Source organism: Muntiacus reevesi, chromosome 5, assembly GCF_963930625.1.
Source record: "Muntiacus reevesi chromosome 5, mMunRee1.1, whole genome shotgun sequence".
NCBI lineage: Eukaryota > Metazoa > Chordata > Mammalia > Artiodactyla > Cervidae > Muntiacus > Muntiacus reevesi.
The window spans coordinates 49,761,581-49,777,259 of record NC_089253.1 but is presented as its reverse complement, the minus strand read 5'-3'; the positions used below and the strand labels follow the sequence as shown (position 1 = coordinate 49,777,259).

The 15,679-nt window shown below is 53.5% G+C and overlaps 1 protein-coding gene across 12 annotated transcripts in view; it reads right to left on the bottom strand.

Moving 5' to 3' along the window:
- The window catches only part of PPFIA4 (PTPRF interacting protein alpha 4), a 50,573-nt gene that overhangs the window by 21,142 nt on the left and 13,752 nt on the right, over positions 1 to 15,679 (bottom strand). For 5 of the 12 annotated variants that reach the window (XR_010663465.1, XM_065938174.1, XM_065938169.1 and 2 more), the window contains exons 2-15: positions 14,369 to 14,772; positions 10,970 to 11,071; positions 10,421 to 10,585; positions 9,999 to 10,073; positions 9,704 to 9,793; positions 8,934 to 9,161; positions 8,529 to 8,675; positions 8,139 to 8,273; positions 6,224 to 6,307; positions 5,490 to 5,621; positions 5,120 to 5,182; positions 4,134 to 4,225; positions 1,966 to 2,074; positions 229 to 437 (exon numbers count right to left, since the gene is read on the bottom strand). Coding sequence is in view for 11 of the 12 variants with exons in the window: in XM_065938174.1 (XP_065794246.1) it covers positions 229 to 437; positions 1,966 to 2,074; positions 4,134 to 4,225; positions 5,120 to 5,182; positions 5,490 to 5,621; positions 6,224 to 6,307; positions 8,139 to 8,273; positions 8,529 to 8,675; positions 8,934 to 9,161; positions 9,704 to 9,793; positions 9,999 to 10,073; positions 10,421 to 10,585; positions 10,970 to 11,071; positions 14,369 to 14,602 (1,865 nt within the window). In the remaining variant the exon portion in view is untranslated. Of the gene's footprint in view, positions 1 to 228; positions 438 to 1,965; positions 2,075 to 4,133; positions 4,226 to 5,119; positions 5,183 to 5,489; positions 5,622 to 6,223; positions 6,308 to 8,138; positions 8,274 to 8,528; positions 8,676 to 8,933; positions 9,162 to 9,703; positions 9,794 to 9,998; positions 10,074 to 10,420; positions 10,586 to 10,969; positions 11,072 to 12,874; positions 13,209 to 14,044; positions 14,198 to 14,368; positions 14,773 to 15,679 lie in introns of those variants that run through there. The other 7 variants (XM_065938176.1, XM_065938170.1, XM_065938180.1 and 4 more) reach the window with 5 other exon arrangements.

Here is a 15,679-nt window from a genome sequence, read left to right as displayed (position 1 = left end):
AGACCTGGGAGGAAAAATGGAGCCTGAGAAGTCAATCTGAGGTCCTGCCCCTCTCCCTCAGCATGGTGCCAGAACCTTGCCTGATCCCCACAGGGCCCCCAGACTATGGCACTCAAGGCGCAGCTGTGAGAGAGAGGCAGACACATACAGCACCTCTCCTGCAGTGCCCAAACACAAAGAGCCTCTGTCCCTCAAGGAACCTCCCAGGCCCTCCACCCCTGCCCTAACCTGATCTCCTCATTGATAGCATCCAGCTGCTCCTGCAGCATCATGGCCAGGGTCTGGGCGTCTGAGTGGCTGCTGGGGGAGACAACATCCATGGAGCCCACAAGACCCCCTGGTTCATCCTCCTCCACATCAGAGAATTCACGGTCACTCTCAAAGGCAGGGGTGGCTGTCGGGACCAGCACCTCAGGCGGTGGAGATGGCTCCCAGTCCTTAGCAGAGAAGGATAGAGAGATGGGTAAGACGCACCCGATGGCTGAGGAGCAGGACCCTCCCCAGCTACAGCAGCAGCACTGACACCTCCCGGGAGGTTGTTAGAAACGCTAAATCTCAGGTACCATCCCAGACCTACTAATTCAGAATCTGCATTTTAACAAAATTCCTGGATAACTTACTTGTATGTTAAAGTCTAAGAAACACTACCCAAACTCAAGGAGGCATACAGCAGAATAGTTAGGAACAGATTCCAGAAACTGCCTTGCTTTGAATGCTGGCTCCACCAAGTCCCAGCTATGAAAGAGCTGTTTAACCTCTCTGTGCCTCAGTTTCTTCATCTGTAAAGTGGGAACAGTAACAGTATCTACTTCATGGTTAGCTCTGAGGATTAAATTAGGAAATGCATGCAAGGCACTTAGCACAGTGTCTGGCACCAAGTAAGTATTATGTAAAGTCTATCCATTTCTATGCACACAAAAGGTAAAGGGAACAAGAGAAAACCAAGCTGGCCTGGCTGTCTTGTGTCTCACAGACTGTCAGCTCATTACAGAACCCTCTGGTCAACCCTCAGAGGAGGCAGCTTCCCAGAAATCGTCCTAAAAACCTCTTTGGTAGACAAAGGCCTAGAAGTGCAAAGAGCACAGAACTGGGCTGGGAGAGTGAGATCAGGGGAGGAAAAGGAAGAGCCCATCTCTAACCCCATCTTCTCTGTCCCAAACCCCCTGGGGCTTTTTTCTCACTCCTGCAGCCTTTAGACTGAGCTCCTGGGCAGTTGCTGTGTTGTTATAAACAGAAGGAGGACAAGGAGAGAGGGGAGAGAGAAAAAGAGACGATTTCAGAAGTCAACTCCCCGCCTCAGGGGTTTCCCTAGGGGCAGAGATGAATCTTCCCCCATCAGATAGGAGTTCCCTCCTTCTCTACCTCTGTAGCATAGCACCCTAGGGCATGTAGGGAACCTGTATTCAAGACAGAGCATGGTTAACAATTATGGGGCTAGGAAGGAGTCAGACTTCCCCCAAAGACTGAAGTCAGTCCTGTTCTGCCCCTCATCTTTCCTGCTTCCTCTCAGCTTCCTAGGCAGACCCCACAGAAACTACATGCTTCTCAGGAAATTGCAGGAGCCATCCCAAGGGTCAGTTAACCTGTTATCCCTCCCTCACCTCCCCCATAAATCACAGCTTTTGTTTCAGAGAGCTTGCCAATTCCATCTTGGCCCTACTTCCCCCACCCGCACCACTAAGACACCCAGGCACACGTGCACAGGCTTCAGCGGGGCCTCAGGGACTGGCTGGCCACCCACCAGCCCCTACCTCTTGCCCATCAGGAGGTCAAGGCGAAACACAGCTGTTGTAGCTGATGACGGCCCTAACCCCGAGGCTGCAGCTGTCACTGACATGGGGGAGGGTGAGGGGAGGATGTGCACCACACACCAGCTGTCTGTGAAACCAAAGCCAGACACGTGGCTGAACTGACCCCAAATTCCCCTGGGGAGACCCATCCGCACTCACCCCTCCACCCCCTCACCTTGGCAGACTGTTCCCGCCGTGCTGAGTAACAACGATGCAGACCTTGGGATGCGTGGGCAGCTGTGCTCAGGGAGAACCGCACATCCGTCGCACTGCCCGTGTACGCCCTTGAGTGGTGGATGGGGGAGAAGGTGAGCCCTGAGGCCTGACAGCCCCAGCTCACACCCACTGGCCCCAAAGAGCTAAGGGATCTTCAGCTTGGAGAAGAGAAAGATATGACCTTTGTAAATGATTTAAGGGTTTCCATGTAAGCAAGAGATTAGGTTTATTCTCTGGTGCTTCAGGAATGAGAATGATCCAGGTGAGTAAGTTCTAGGCAGGTAGCTTTTCAATTAATACAAGAAGAACCTTCAAACAGTGAGAGTTGGCTTATGATGCAACTGGTGGCTTTAAAAAAGCTAAGCTCCTGATCAGAGAGGTATTCAGGTGGAGGCTCTCTGGCCATCTGACAAGAATGGTGTGGGAGTGTTTATGGCACCAAGAGAAGTTGGAAGGGATGATCTCTAAAAGTCCTTTTAACTCTGAGAGTCTTTGTTTCTTGGTCTTCTCCCCAGCAACTTCCTCTGGTCTTCCTCTGGACTGAGTCCCTGGTCAAAATTCAAGCCAGGCATACTTCCTATCCCCACAAAACTTCAAGAGGCCCTTCTCTAGCTCATGTATCAGAGACATGGGCTAGAGAAAGCATTCTGACTGCGCCAAGGGTCTCTCCGAACCCTGAAATTTTAGGATCACAGTAAAGATCCTCTGGACTATCTGGAGCCTCCTCTGCTGACATTTCTTCCCTAAATCTTCCCAGTTGAGAACCCGAGAGAGCCCAGAGCAGAGGGACAGGGTGGGCCTACAACAGATTACACAAGGTATCTGGAGGGAGAGGGGAGCTCCTGCTTACCCCCACAGCCACTTTTCTCCGCAACTCAGTTCCAGCTCTATGATGGGGTCAGTACTTCTACAGTCAAAGCCAAGAATTCTCAGTCACTATGGAAAGTAATGCCAAATAGCTTGGTGTACTCCGGGCTATGTCTTTTTGATTGGGGTAGGGGGTTGGTCTCTTCTGAGCATCCTACAGGAAAGGAGGAGTAGAAGGAATTCCAACTACCATTTCCTGTTTCTCTTCTCTGCTTCTCTCTATGTGTGCTCTGTTGCTCAGTCATGTCCAACTGTAGCCTACCAGGCCCCACTGTCCATAGAATTTTCCAGGCAAGAACACGGGATTGGGTTGTCATTTCTTTCTCAAGGGGATCTTCTAGACCCAGGAATCGAATTTGCATCTCCTGCACTGGCAGGCTGATTCTTTACCCACTGTGCCACCTGGGAAGATGCTTCTCTCCATATTCCTATGCAATAATTCCTAATAAACTTGAAATTGATACCCAAATGCCTACCACCCTAGAAACCCACAGGCTTCTCTTCAACATCTCTTTTCCTAATTTACATTCTATGCTACCCCTCTGCACATACACATACACACATTTACTTTTACCTCTCTTCAAAAAAACTGATCCGTATTTCCCTGATACAACAAGAGCATGACCACAGGGAACCTTATGAGTTCTGATCTAAGACATTTTGGTTTGTACAGAAAATATCCAGAAGCCATGAACCTTGAGTAGCATCATCCACTTCAGTCTCCTCAATCATCACCCTGCCTCTCTGGGCAGAGAACTGAGTGCAGGCTTGACGTCTGAGCTCAATACCAAATGCTTCAGAAAATATGAAGAAAAACCCAGAAGTCCCCTAAAACGTGGGCCTAATTCAAGCATTATGTTCAGAGCCCTAAGTAAGTTATCTCACAAGAACTAGAGTGAACCAGATACAAATGAGCAGGCCCTGTGGGAAACAGGTGGGCATGTGATTCAGTAGGCCCCTCTCGACAGCATGCCTTCTGTCAAGGAAGCAGGAATCGTGCCCTGTGTTCCACGACAGTGAGGAAGGATCATGCTGTGGTTTATTGCCTCTCAGCATCCCTCAGAGGACAGGTGCTCCCTTCTAAACTGCCCCAAGTAAGCTGGATGACTTTACCAAGTTCTCTAAACCTCAGTATTCCACCCTGTATAGGAGAAGGACCCTGAGGTCCTGAGCAGCCTTTTTTTGGGAGAATGTCTTCCCCAGGGTCTATGCAGGTCCATCCAGGACCCCGTCCCAGCGTGCCTGGCCTCCTGAGCGTACCTGGAGTGGATGCCATCCACAAATGGTCCTCCTCGACCCTTCAGTTGGTCCACCTCTTGGCGCAGTTTCTCAATCTCTTCAGACAGGCGGCCCTGTGCCAGGCAGACACACAGTAGGGGTAGGGGGAAGGGAAGGGAAGAAATGGGATAAAAGGACACAGAGAACAGCAGAGTTGGGGAGAAGAGAAGAATGCACTAAAAAGTCCAAACCCAGGGGCCCATGGCCAAGACCACAGATGACATCAGAAGAGAAGAGGTCCAAGTGGAAAGTGAGTAGAAGGGTTGGCAGGGCAGGCCCAGAAGAGGGGTCTGTTTGGAAGGACTTGAGCAGAACACATCTGCTGAGCCCTTCCTGCTGACAAGGCATGTCACATAAGGCCGGGTGGCAGAGGGGCCCACAGTGAACTCCCAGACCTTATGGACATTGCTGGGGAACACACAGTGGTAATCCTCTCCAGATCACCAGAAAGCAAGAGCTTCACCAGGTTTGTGTGCATGCATGCTCAGTTGCTTCAGTCATGTCCAACTCTTTGCAACCACAGGGACTATAGCCTGGCAGGCTCCTTTGTCCATAGGATTCTCCAGGTAAGAACCCTGGAGTGGGATGCCCTTCTCCAGAGGATCTTCACCCAGGGACTGAACCTGTGTCTCTTATGTCCCCTGCATTGGCAGGTGGGTTCTTTACTACTAGTGCCACCTGGAAAGCCCCACCAACTCATTTTGTCAAGTCCTTCACTGGGCCCTGTCTCTCTGCTACCCACTCTCTGCCCGAAGGTTATGGCTCAGTCTCTTCTTTACAGGTGGGCGCTGATGCATCCACTGTGACAGGCTTTAGTGAGGATTAGTGGGATAACATGTGTACATGGACTAACAAACTGGCTAGCACAGTGCTGGGTTTGAGAGCAGCTCCATGAAACACAGGTGTGTTCTTTCCACACAGTAAGCTCAGCCCTCCCAGGCTGGCAGGGCTGGCCAGCAACTGGGTACCTTGTGATGGTGCTGCTCTTCAATCTGCCGCTGGGAGGTCTCCAGCTCTTGGATCAACGTGTTCTGGGGGAGAACAGCTGTGAGCCAAGAAGCCTCCTTCTCCCCGCCCTGACTCCGACTCCAGCTCAGGCCACGCTGTCCCTCCCAGCACCAGCTGCCCTCGGCCTGCTCTCCAGTCCACCCTCCCCTTCTGTGCCGGCCCCCCTCCCCTCACCCCCAGCTGCTCTTTCACTTCACTCCGGTCCACAGCCCACTGCCACAGCCCCACCCCATCCGCTCGCCTGGGCCCCCCACGCCTTTGTCCCCCCACTCATTTCCACCAGCTCTGCTCCTCCGAGTAACCTGCCCACTAGACCGCTGCTCACAGCACCTTCTCCTCCAGGGCTGCCATGCGCTCCCTGAGGTGGAGCTGCAGGCGCTCTTTCGCCTCGCTCAGCAGCCGGTCCACCGTGTCTGACAGCCGCTTGTTGTGGGCTTCATTCATCCTCTCCCGCTGGCGCACCTGCACACACAGTCCCCTCACCACAGGGCCCCGCGGCCCTCCCTCCACAGCACCCCTCACCACAGGCCCCCATGGTCCTCCCTCCACAGCCCCCCTCACCACAGGCCCCCGTGGTCCTCCCTCCACAGCCCCCCTCACCACAGGGCCCCGTGGTCCTCCCTCCACAGCCCCCCTCACCACAGGCCCCCACAGTCCTCCCTCCACAGCCCCAGCCCCCTCACAGGCCCCCACGGTCCTCCCTCCACAGCCCCATCCCCCTCACCACAGGGCCCCGCAGCCCTCCCTCCACAGCCCCCTCACAGGCCCCCACGGTCCTCCCTCCACAGCCCCAGCCCCCTCACAGGCCCCCGCAGCCCTCCTTCCACAGCCCCAGGGAAGCACCTGTTCCTACGGTGGTTCCACGCCCCCCCTTCCTTGTCCCATTCTCTGGGGCTCTCTCTCCAGTGCTCCTGCCCATGCCCCCCAGCTCCTCCATGGCTCTGTCTGTCCTAGCCAGGTCCTTGCCCAGCTCCCAGGCTCCTCCTTTCCCTGTTTACAGACCATTCTGCGGTACCTCCGTGGGGCAGAGAGGGGAACCAAAGAGTCCAGTCTGGTGCTCTCACCCGCGCCAGCTCTTGGTTCTTCTCCTCCAGCTGTCCCTCCAGCTGTTGGAGGTGCTCCTCAATGTTGCCATGTCGTTCTTCAGCCTGGAGGTAGGAATGGGTCAGTGCAGCTTGTAGATCATCCTTCCTCCTGCTCAGACCTTGGATCCCATGCTCCCAGGTGCCAGAGGAATCTTTGGGAATTAGGGCCTCAGGGAAAAATGAAGACAAGCTCTCCACTTACCATCCCAGAGCATTTTGCCCCCACCACTGCCATTCTTCCCAGGTACCCCAACCCCTGCCAGATTCCCCCACCCACACCTCTTCTTTCCTGCTCAGGGCTAACCTTGAACTATCTCAGAGCTGGCAGCTCAAGAGACTGTAAATTTTCATGCTTCCAGAAAGAATGCCACTTGAAAGTATGAGCTACCATAAATCTCTGTGCCTCTAGATAGGAGCACGGACTCCAGCCACAGTTCAAATCCTGGCTCCTTCTCGTCCCAGCTGTGTGACTTTGGGCAAGTTACTGAACCTCTGTGAGCCTTTGTCTCCTCTCTTGTGATAATAGTACCTATGCCTTTTGCAAGGACCAAAGGTCATAATCCATGGTAAACACTTAAGACTCAATGAGCACTCAACAAATGCTAGCCATGGTGATTACTTTTGCTGTTAAACTGGCCCTGGTAGAGTGGTCTCCCCTTCTGTTCATGCATCGTCAAAGATGGGGACCCCACTGTCTCTTTTGACAAGGTATTTCAGATTATTACACATCTTATAGTCAAGAAATCCCTCCTAAAAGTCCTTCTACTATAACTTCCTGAACACATTAATCACTTTGGTCCAGCCCTTCTGGTCAGTTTTGGGAGTGATGAAACCTGACTGCTCAGCATCACACACATAATATCTTCTGCTGGACTTTAAACTCTGTTCTTCATTCCTAGGGGATGATTCCTGAAAGCCTTAGAGATCACCAAGTTCAACCCCATCATTACAGAGATGATGACTTCATCACAGAGATAATGACACAGACACCCAATTAGGGAAGGAGTGACTTTTCCCAGATCACAGAGCCAGTCAGTGGCAGAAGTACATCTGGTCCTGCGTGCATGAGGCACAGCCAGGCTGGAGGGTCCATCTGCAGAGCTCCCAAGCTGCCACAATGGCACAATGGCCAGCCTCTCACCTCCAGAGGTCTAGGGTCTGATGCTGACTAAATATTGGTTTCCTTCTCTTCAGTGCTTGAGGGGGTAGCTATGGTGATCCTACATGGGGCACCCCTGAAAGTCTCTCCCACTGTAAACACTCCTAAATTCTCCTGATTAAGCCACCACATGTCCATGCATTTACACAGCTCTTCCAGACCTAGGATGTTTTCAGCCATACACCTCCATAAAGTTAACTATCCTTTGGGTAATATTATATTCCCTTTCATTTGTCCAAAAGTTGTGGCCTTCAAATAGCCAGAGGTAGTCCCAAGATCTAGAATGCTTCAATGACAAAAAATAAAATGCTTAGCCTAAACTCCCACCTCCTTCAGAGATGTATAAACTCTGATCATATCTCCTCTCAAATTTCACCTTTCCAGAAATGAAAGTCCTATGTTTTCCACTTCAGATTCCCCCAAAAGGAAGTATTACTATTAATCACAATGATATAAATAATAGTAAAAATACTTTGCACTGACAGTTTCTTCTACTTCTTAAAGTACTCTTACATCTGCCCTCATGGGACTCACATCCCTGTGGAGTGATAAGGGCAGGGGTTACTCTTCCATCTGACAGAGACAAGAAAATATGTTTCCTGGAGTCGTGCAATGAGCAGCAGCTTCCTGGCCCCAGCCTATCATGCCTCCTAGTTTCTCCACCTACTGCCTGGCTCCAGGAGAGCTCAAGCAGCAGCGGTCAGAGGCAGATTCCCAGACCCGTGGTCCACTTGCCTTGGTGAGGGCCGCAACTCTTTGGGCCAGCTCAGCCTCCACCTCTGGCAGCGTCTCGGCTTTGCGCATTGTCTGCTGAAGTTTCTGCTCGGCTACCTCCAGTAGCTCCTGCAGATATCGGGCTTTCTCCTCACACTAGCAGAGTGAGGGGTGGGAAGGACAGTTAAGAGAGAGCACTGAAGTGTCCCCCAGCCCCTGCTTCAGGAGAGAGGAGGTGACAGGCCTGGGGTCATCTTGGTTCCTGGTTACCCAAAGACACCTGACTTCCCTCTCCCAAGGTGGGCTGCTGTACTTCAGAGGTTCTTGGGCCACCAAGGTGAGGGTCAAGGATGATCATCAGGACCTCCAGGGTCGAGTACAATGCCCCCGAACCCCAAATGCAGGAGTTACCTGGCGATGCAAGGATTCCTTATTGGCCAGCTCGTTCTCCAGTTTGTCGTTGAGGTCATGGATTGATGCAGCCTCACGCTGAGCAGCCAGGTAGCGCTTCTCCAGGGTGGTGATCCGCTCCTCCATGTCCTCCTTCTGGGCTAGAGCCTGAGCAGCAGAGGAGAGGGTGCTGGGGAAGGCCATCAGCTTCTTCCCACCCCCACCCTGTCTGTGCCTCCGCACCAGGATGGCTGTGTCTCCTCCACACTCCCCTACCAGTTTCTGACCCTGACCCATCCCTCCCACCGCTCCTTCCCACACTGGACCCCCCAAGCGTTCAGTCTCACACTCCTCAGCCCTCGTTTGGCTTTCCCTCAATACCCAGGACATCCAACAGCTGGTTTCCTAAGTATCAAAGGCCCGCACCCAGAAAGACAGCGTCAGGCCCAGGCCCCTGCTCACTTCCCGGAGGTCCCGCTGGTGTTTGCTGCTCAGCTCCTCCGACTTGAGGAGGTCCCGGCGGGCTGTGCCCAGGTCCTCCTCCAGTTCAGCCACAGTTGCTGTCAGGGTGACCAGTCGCTCCCGGGCCTGGCTCAACTCAAAGTTCTGCTTCTCCAGAAGCTCCTGCAGCTCCTCAACCTGGCCCACGTCCTCCTCCAAAGACAGGGAGCTCTCAGTCAGCCGTCAGGCGCCCCCTCCCTGCCCTGCCCCGGGAAGGGGGACAGAGGGACAGTGCGGGCCACAGCTCTGCCCCAGCTCTAGAGCACACATCCAGGAACACCCTTCATCCTCTGAGCTCCAGGACCTCACACCAAACAACAATCAAACACCCTCACTCTCCTGTGTCTCTCTTGAAAAGTGATCATTTCTAGTTTTACCTGCTATTTCAGTCTCTTGTAACCTAGAGAGGGCCATGACTAGGGGAACAGAGCCTCAGAAAGAGAAGTGATCTCTTAGATAGATAGCTCCTAACAATTCAGTTACATGCTTACCAGTGTACATACTGGGCACTAAAAGAAAAGCCTGCAGATTTCTTTGCAGATGGGGTAAGGGGAAGAAGGAAATAGAGATGGTAACCTTGGAGAAAGCTCCAAATTTAATTCAAGCAGTCGCTCTACTGCACGAAGGCAGGGCAGGGCCCACACCCCCTGTCTGGGGTAAGACGCACCCCCTCTGTGCAGCTCCCCATGACCCACCTTCCACAGGCCTTTTGGTCCCAGCTCCACAGTCCCCTCTTCTTCGGCCACTCCATCCCGAACCCCTGCCCCCTGCTGTAGGGAAGACACCTGTAGGGCGCAGTCCCCAGGGCAGTGAGTCAAAGAGAAGAGAACCTTCTAGACCTTCCAAATCCCCCACCTCCCAGAGAGAGATGCCTCCTGTTAGCTAACAATCTCCAGCTAAGACAGGAGGGGAAAGTCCGATGGGGACCGGAGTTGGGAACAGGTGGAACCCAGCTGTGGCTTCCAGATGAAAAGAGGGAAAGGAGCTCACCTGCTGGTGGGCACACGCCAGCTGCTCTTCCAAAGTGGTCACTCTCTCGAGGGCCGCTCGGAGCCGCTCTCGCACCTGCCCAAGGTAAGGGGAGATGGAGAGAGAAACAGGGACCCTCTGAACTCAAGCTGGAGGAGCCGGGGCTTGGTCTGTCGTCACTGGGCATGAGGCAAAGAGAAAGACCTACCAAGAGGCAAATTTCTGAAAGGGCACCTAATAGGAGGACCTGGAAATTGGACTAATGGTAGGAGTAAGCCAGTTAGGAAGCTAGAAGGCAGTTTTCTCTGAACACAGGATACAGAAATCTCAGAGAAGGGATGCATGGAGGCTCCAGGCAAGAGACTGGGGGTGGACTGGACTGTATTGTATTGTATCCATGGTTGCATTGGGGGTGGATGCAGGCTGTCGGCTAGCCTAGGTACCTTCTCATCCAGGGCCTTGTGGTGCTCAAACAGTGACTTGAGAGCCTTCAGCACCTCCACCTCGCTGGAAACCCCTGATGGTGACTGAGCCTGACGCTTCACCACAGTCATCCTCAGTGACCGCTCATGGCGGGACACCAGGCACTCCAGATGTTCCAGAAGCAACTGGCAGAGAGAAGGCAAGGGTGCAAGGAAGGACTGTGAGCCTACGCCCCAGGGGCTGTAAGCAGGGTCCACACAAACACCCAGCAATCTGAGGTCTTGCCCTGTGTACCACTGTTGGAATGCTGAAATACTCCTATGGGGGTAAATGGGCGCTGCCCCAACTGCAGACCTGCCAGAGCCTCTCTCTCAAGACCCTGACTTTCCCATGACCCCCTAACTAGAGGTGAAAAGCCTAGGACTGATGGTTGAACACATTGACTATTGTCCCAGAAGACAAGGCAAGAGGAGGTGAGGATGAGGCTGGATGTGTTGGCTATGCCTGCTCCCTCAGTCATATGCCCCCACCCCCCAAAGCACAAACACACACAAGGTCACCCCACTTACCCTTGTGTTATTCCGCTCTGCTTTCAGCTCTGATATCTCTTCCTCCCTCTCTAGAAGCTGCTCCCGACACATACTCAGCTCCCGGGTTAAGGTGGTAAATTCCTGTAAATCCCCAAGGCCCCTCAGTGCTTGAGGATCCACCACTTAAAAAGTATCCTGCACGCTCAAGTCAGTGAGTGGTGGGATCCTGTCACTTGTCCCTTACTTCCACCAACTGTCCCCAGAAAAATCCCTACCCATCCACAAGTACTTAGTCGCTCAGTCATGTTTGACTCTTTGTGACCCCATGGACTGTAGCTTGCCAGGCTCCTCTGTCCATGGGGATTCTCCAGGAAAGAAAACTGGAGAGGGTTGCCATGCCCTCCTCCAGGGGATCTTCCCAACCCAGGGACCAAAACCAGGTCTCTCGCGTTGCAGGTGGATTCTTTCCTGTCTGAGACAACAGGGAAGCCCAAGAACACTAGACTGGGTAGCCTATCCCTTCTCCAGGGGATCTTCCTGATCCAGGAATCGAACTGGGGTCTCCTGCATTGCCAGTGAATTCTTTACCAGCTGAAGTCCTATCCATCCATACTATTAGCACATATTTCTCCAGAGGGGAGAAGCATTCCAAACACATGCAAGGGAATGCAGTTGGATGTAACAGTGAGAAGGTCACCAAGTGTGCTCTGTGATTCCTTCCTCCTCCAGCCACCAATTTAGCCTGATTATGTCCTCCCTCCCATTTTGTATTTCTGTTTCTCCAACAATCCAGTGACATTTCCCTGTAGAAGTGGATGGAGGGGAGTTTCACTTCTAGCTTGTTGTTAGTGAAGTCCAAACAGAGATTGATGGACATTAAGGAAGGAAGAGAAGGGGGCTTTGAAGTGAGTGTTCTGGAGAGCTCTTTTCTACTCCTTTCGCAGAGTTTTACAAGTTACAGGTAGCTAAAGAAATGAGATCACTGAAGGGCCCACCACACAGAGAAACAAGAGAGTGTACAGATCTGCTCAATCAGCTATGTGGCTTCAGCTTTGGCTTCCAGGATCCCAGCTTACTCCATCCTGGGGCCTGATGCCAGGGCATTTGTCCTGGCTTTGCTGAATGCCCATGTATAAAGTATCCCCATTGTCTTTTCCCACAATGATAGGCCCTGAGACACATTCTGAGATACATTCCACTCTCTCACACAGCACGGAATCACTACAGAAGGAAGAATTTCCAAGCAATCACCGTTTATCATTCCATATCAGGCCAAGGGGACAAGAAACACAGGGAAGAGACAAGGGACACAGAGAGATGCCGGAGCCTAAGAGGCCTCGGATGCAGACCCTGCTCATAATTCCTGCCTTTCTCTCAAAGCCACGGCAATAGCGGTCAAGCAGCTCCCATCCCGGAGGCCAGGCCTGGCCTCATGCGGCTTCACTATCCAGCTCACACACGTGTGCACGCACACATTCTCCCACACACATACCTGAACACTCCACGGCATGCCCCCAGCCCATGCCACGGCACTGCCAGCTCTCCCACCCTGTCCTCAGGCTCAGTCACTGCCTAGTCTTCCCACCCCAGGGTGCCTCCTACTTCCCTCCCAGCTCTAACCCTCTGATACACTGTTGCCGGGGTAACCTCCCAAAGCAATGTTGTCTTCACCATTAAATACAAACTTCTTATCCTGGTGCCAGCTTCTCTCTCGCAGTTCCTGTCCAAATACCCCAAGACCTCGTCAACCTGAGTAACCTGCTTTCTCAATCACTAGTAAAGTCCACACCTTTGCTCAGTGGGCTCCCGCTCCCTCCCGCCCAATCCTCTGTCAACACCTGATTTTTCCAAGTCCATCACAAAGGACACACTTCCTTGGGATCTTCCTAGTGGAAGGCTTTCTGCCTCTACTGAAAACTGGAACAAAATATTGGGAGTGCCTACCATGTACCAGCTCCTGTGCTGGTCCCTGGAGGCACAGTAACAAGAAAGACATGATCCCTGTCTTTGTGAAGCTCCCAGTGCAGAGTTAAGATCAATTCTCAGCTCTGCCCATTTGTGATCCTGGGCAAAATACCGAACCTCTTTGAACCTGTAATCCGAAAGATACAGTCGTCCCTCAAGGGCTGCCATGAAGATCAATGATCTGGCCCCTATTTGAACCTCTGATATGATTTTAACAGTCCTCTGGAGCCCCTTTTCTGTTCCTCCACACTCTTCCTGTCGTTTGAGTTCTTGTCTATTTCCTTTTTAGTGTATGAGCTCCCTAGAGGCAGGTGGTTTCTTCATCCCAGGGTTTGTTCAGGGCTCCAAACACAGTGCCTGGAAAATCCCATGGGCAGAGGAGCCTGGTGGGCTGCAGTCCATGGGGTCACGAAGAGTCGGACAAGACTGAGCGACTTCACTTTCATGCATTGGAGAAGGAAATGGCAGCCCACTCCGGTGTTCTTGCCTGGAGAATCCCAGGGATGGCCGAGCCTGGTGGGCTGCCATCTATGGGGTCGCACAGAGTCGGACACGACTGAAGCGACTTAGCAGCAGCAGCAGCAGCCAAACACAGTGAGGGTAGGATGGGCCCATCTCTCACCCCAGTTCCTCACCAGGGATCTATATTCCCATCTAGAAAGCATCGTAAGACTCTGCCCCGAAGACACTTCTGAAGCCTGGGCAGGAACCTTGCCCGCTCTGGCCCTTTTCCCCACGTGCGAGGGGCAGAGGAGCACTCCGGCTCCTCAGGGATGCCTCCTCCACCCTGGCGGCTCCCCTACAGGCAGGGCGGTCAGGAGCAATTCACCAATCTCCTCAAGGTTGAGTTTCATCCTTTGTATAATAGAGGTGATGGTGATAATAGCACCAAATTCACAGTTGTGAGAATTATGTGAGGGAAACCCCATGCAAAGTGCTCAGCATACAGAGATATCATAAAGGGTGACTGTAATCGCTACTAGTTGTGCTGACGGAGGAGAATAAGAGGTGTCACAGTTCTGTCTATAATTGTCCATGGGATGCCTCTTGTTTCTCTCATCCGTGCAATGAGAGGTGAATTAGATTGTCTCTAAAGCTTCTCCCATCTTCGCTCTCTGTGGTCCCCACCCACCACTTCCAAGAACACACCCTGGTGAAGAGCAGCCAAGGGGAAGCGTCCTGCCCAGTACCGGCTGCCACCTGCTGGCTGCCTGGGCTCACTGCAGCTGGCCACTAAGGCGGGGTTTTCCTGCATCAAAGGCCATCCTTTTCTCCAGGTGAAGCCAGTTTCAGCCTGAGGTGCTTGGGAGAAACAGGGAAAGGCTTTATGAACACAAGGCGAAGGAGAGGAAATGCTCTGTGAGTTCCATCTGTTGAGATGCTCACAGATGCAGAGAGCTGAGGGCTCAGAAGCTGTGGCTCTGCTGGGCTGGGTGAGGGGAAGGGGAGGAGAGAGGTGCTGGCAGGCCTTACCTGGGGGAGGGCAGAGTTAAGGTGGCGCTGGAGCTGGTCTCTCTCATGCAGGGCATCCTGGAGCCGGCTCTGTGTCGCCAGCAAAGTCTCCTGACTCTCCCGAAGGGACTCTAGCAACTTCTCCCGCTCATCCAGCATGTTCACCATCAGCTGCTCAAAGTTGGCGTCAGCATCGGCTTCATGCGGAGGCCCCAGGGGGTCTCCCTCGTTGATTGTGGGCATCACTTCACACATGGTGGGGGTGGGCAGGGGACAGGGGAGTGGCTCACAGGGTTGGCACCTCCGGGGGTCTCAGTGAAAAGGTCTCACAGTGGGCAGGACCAGGTGAGTGAAGAGGTGGGCAGGGGCTTCTCCATGGCATCAGTTGCTCTCAGTCTGAAAGGGGCCTGGTGCCCAGAGCGCCCCTGTGAAATGGAGTGAGAGGGTCTGGTTTAAGCTCTCTGGGCTGGGGCTGGGTACCCTGTGTCCCCAGACAAGGAGGAAGCAGCCGAGTGTGGCCATGACAGGCAGAGCAAGCAGGGCTCAGAGGGGACCCTTCTCTAAGACTGAGCACTGGAGCCTGGCAGAGTCCCAGCTGGGCCCACTGACAACCATCATTTCTGGAGGGCCGTGGTCTGTTGGAGAAGAGACTACTGTGAGAAGCAGCTGAGCAGAGAGGGGCACAGAGGAGGAAGCGTGGGTGAGGGCAGACAAGGCAAGAACCTGGACCAGAGTGTGGGGGAGTAGGGGAGCAGCCAGGCAGGCCCCTCCTCTGGGCTTTCTCACTCGGATGGTGCCTTCCTTAGTTCTCCCAAGAAGTGCACACGCCCGCTGCTGCAGCTTCTGCTGCCGGCGTTCTCCACCCCCAGCTGTCAGGAGGGCAGCCGCAGTGGGGTGGCTCCCCGCCCACATGGCTTGCTGGCCAAATATAGAAACGATGCAGTACATGGCAAGGGAGCAGCCAGAAAGTGGCCTGAGTCCTCCCGAGTGGGGCGGTGCTGGTGGGAGGAGGGGAAGCAGGGTCCCCACCCACCACAGGCTTCTCCTCCACATTCAGGCCAGGGTGAGCACAGAAGGGGTTAAACAGTTCTTAGTAGATATGAGTCCCATACAGAATAGACTACTGGGGTCACAGGAAACAGGGACAGAGTAGCTCTTACCCTGACCCCTGGTACAACATGGCTACCTGGCAAAGGCCCAGGCTGGACACTGGGGCAGGCAGAGAAACCTGACGTGCTCCGTGCCCATCATTCAGGGAAGAGTCTCTGGATCAAGTCATCCCCTGCTCCTGAACCCTGGCACACAGCAGGCTTCCACTGTGAACTCGTGAAC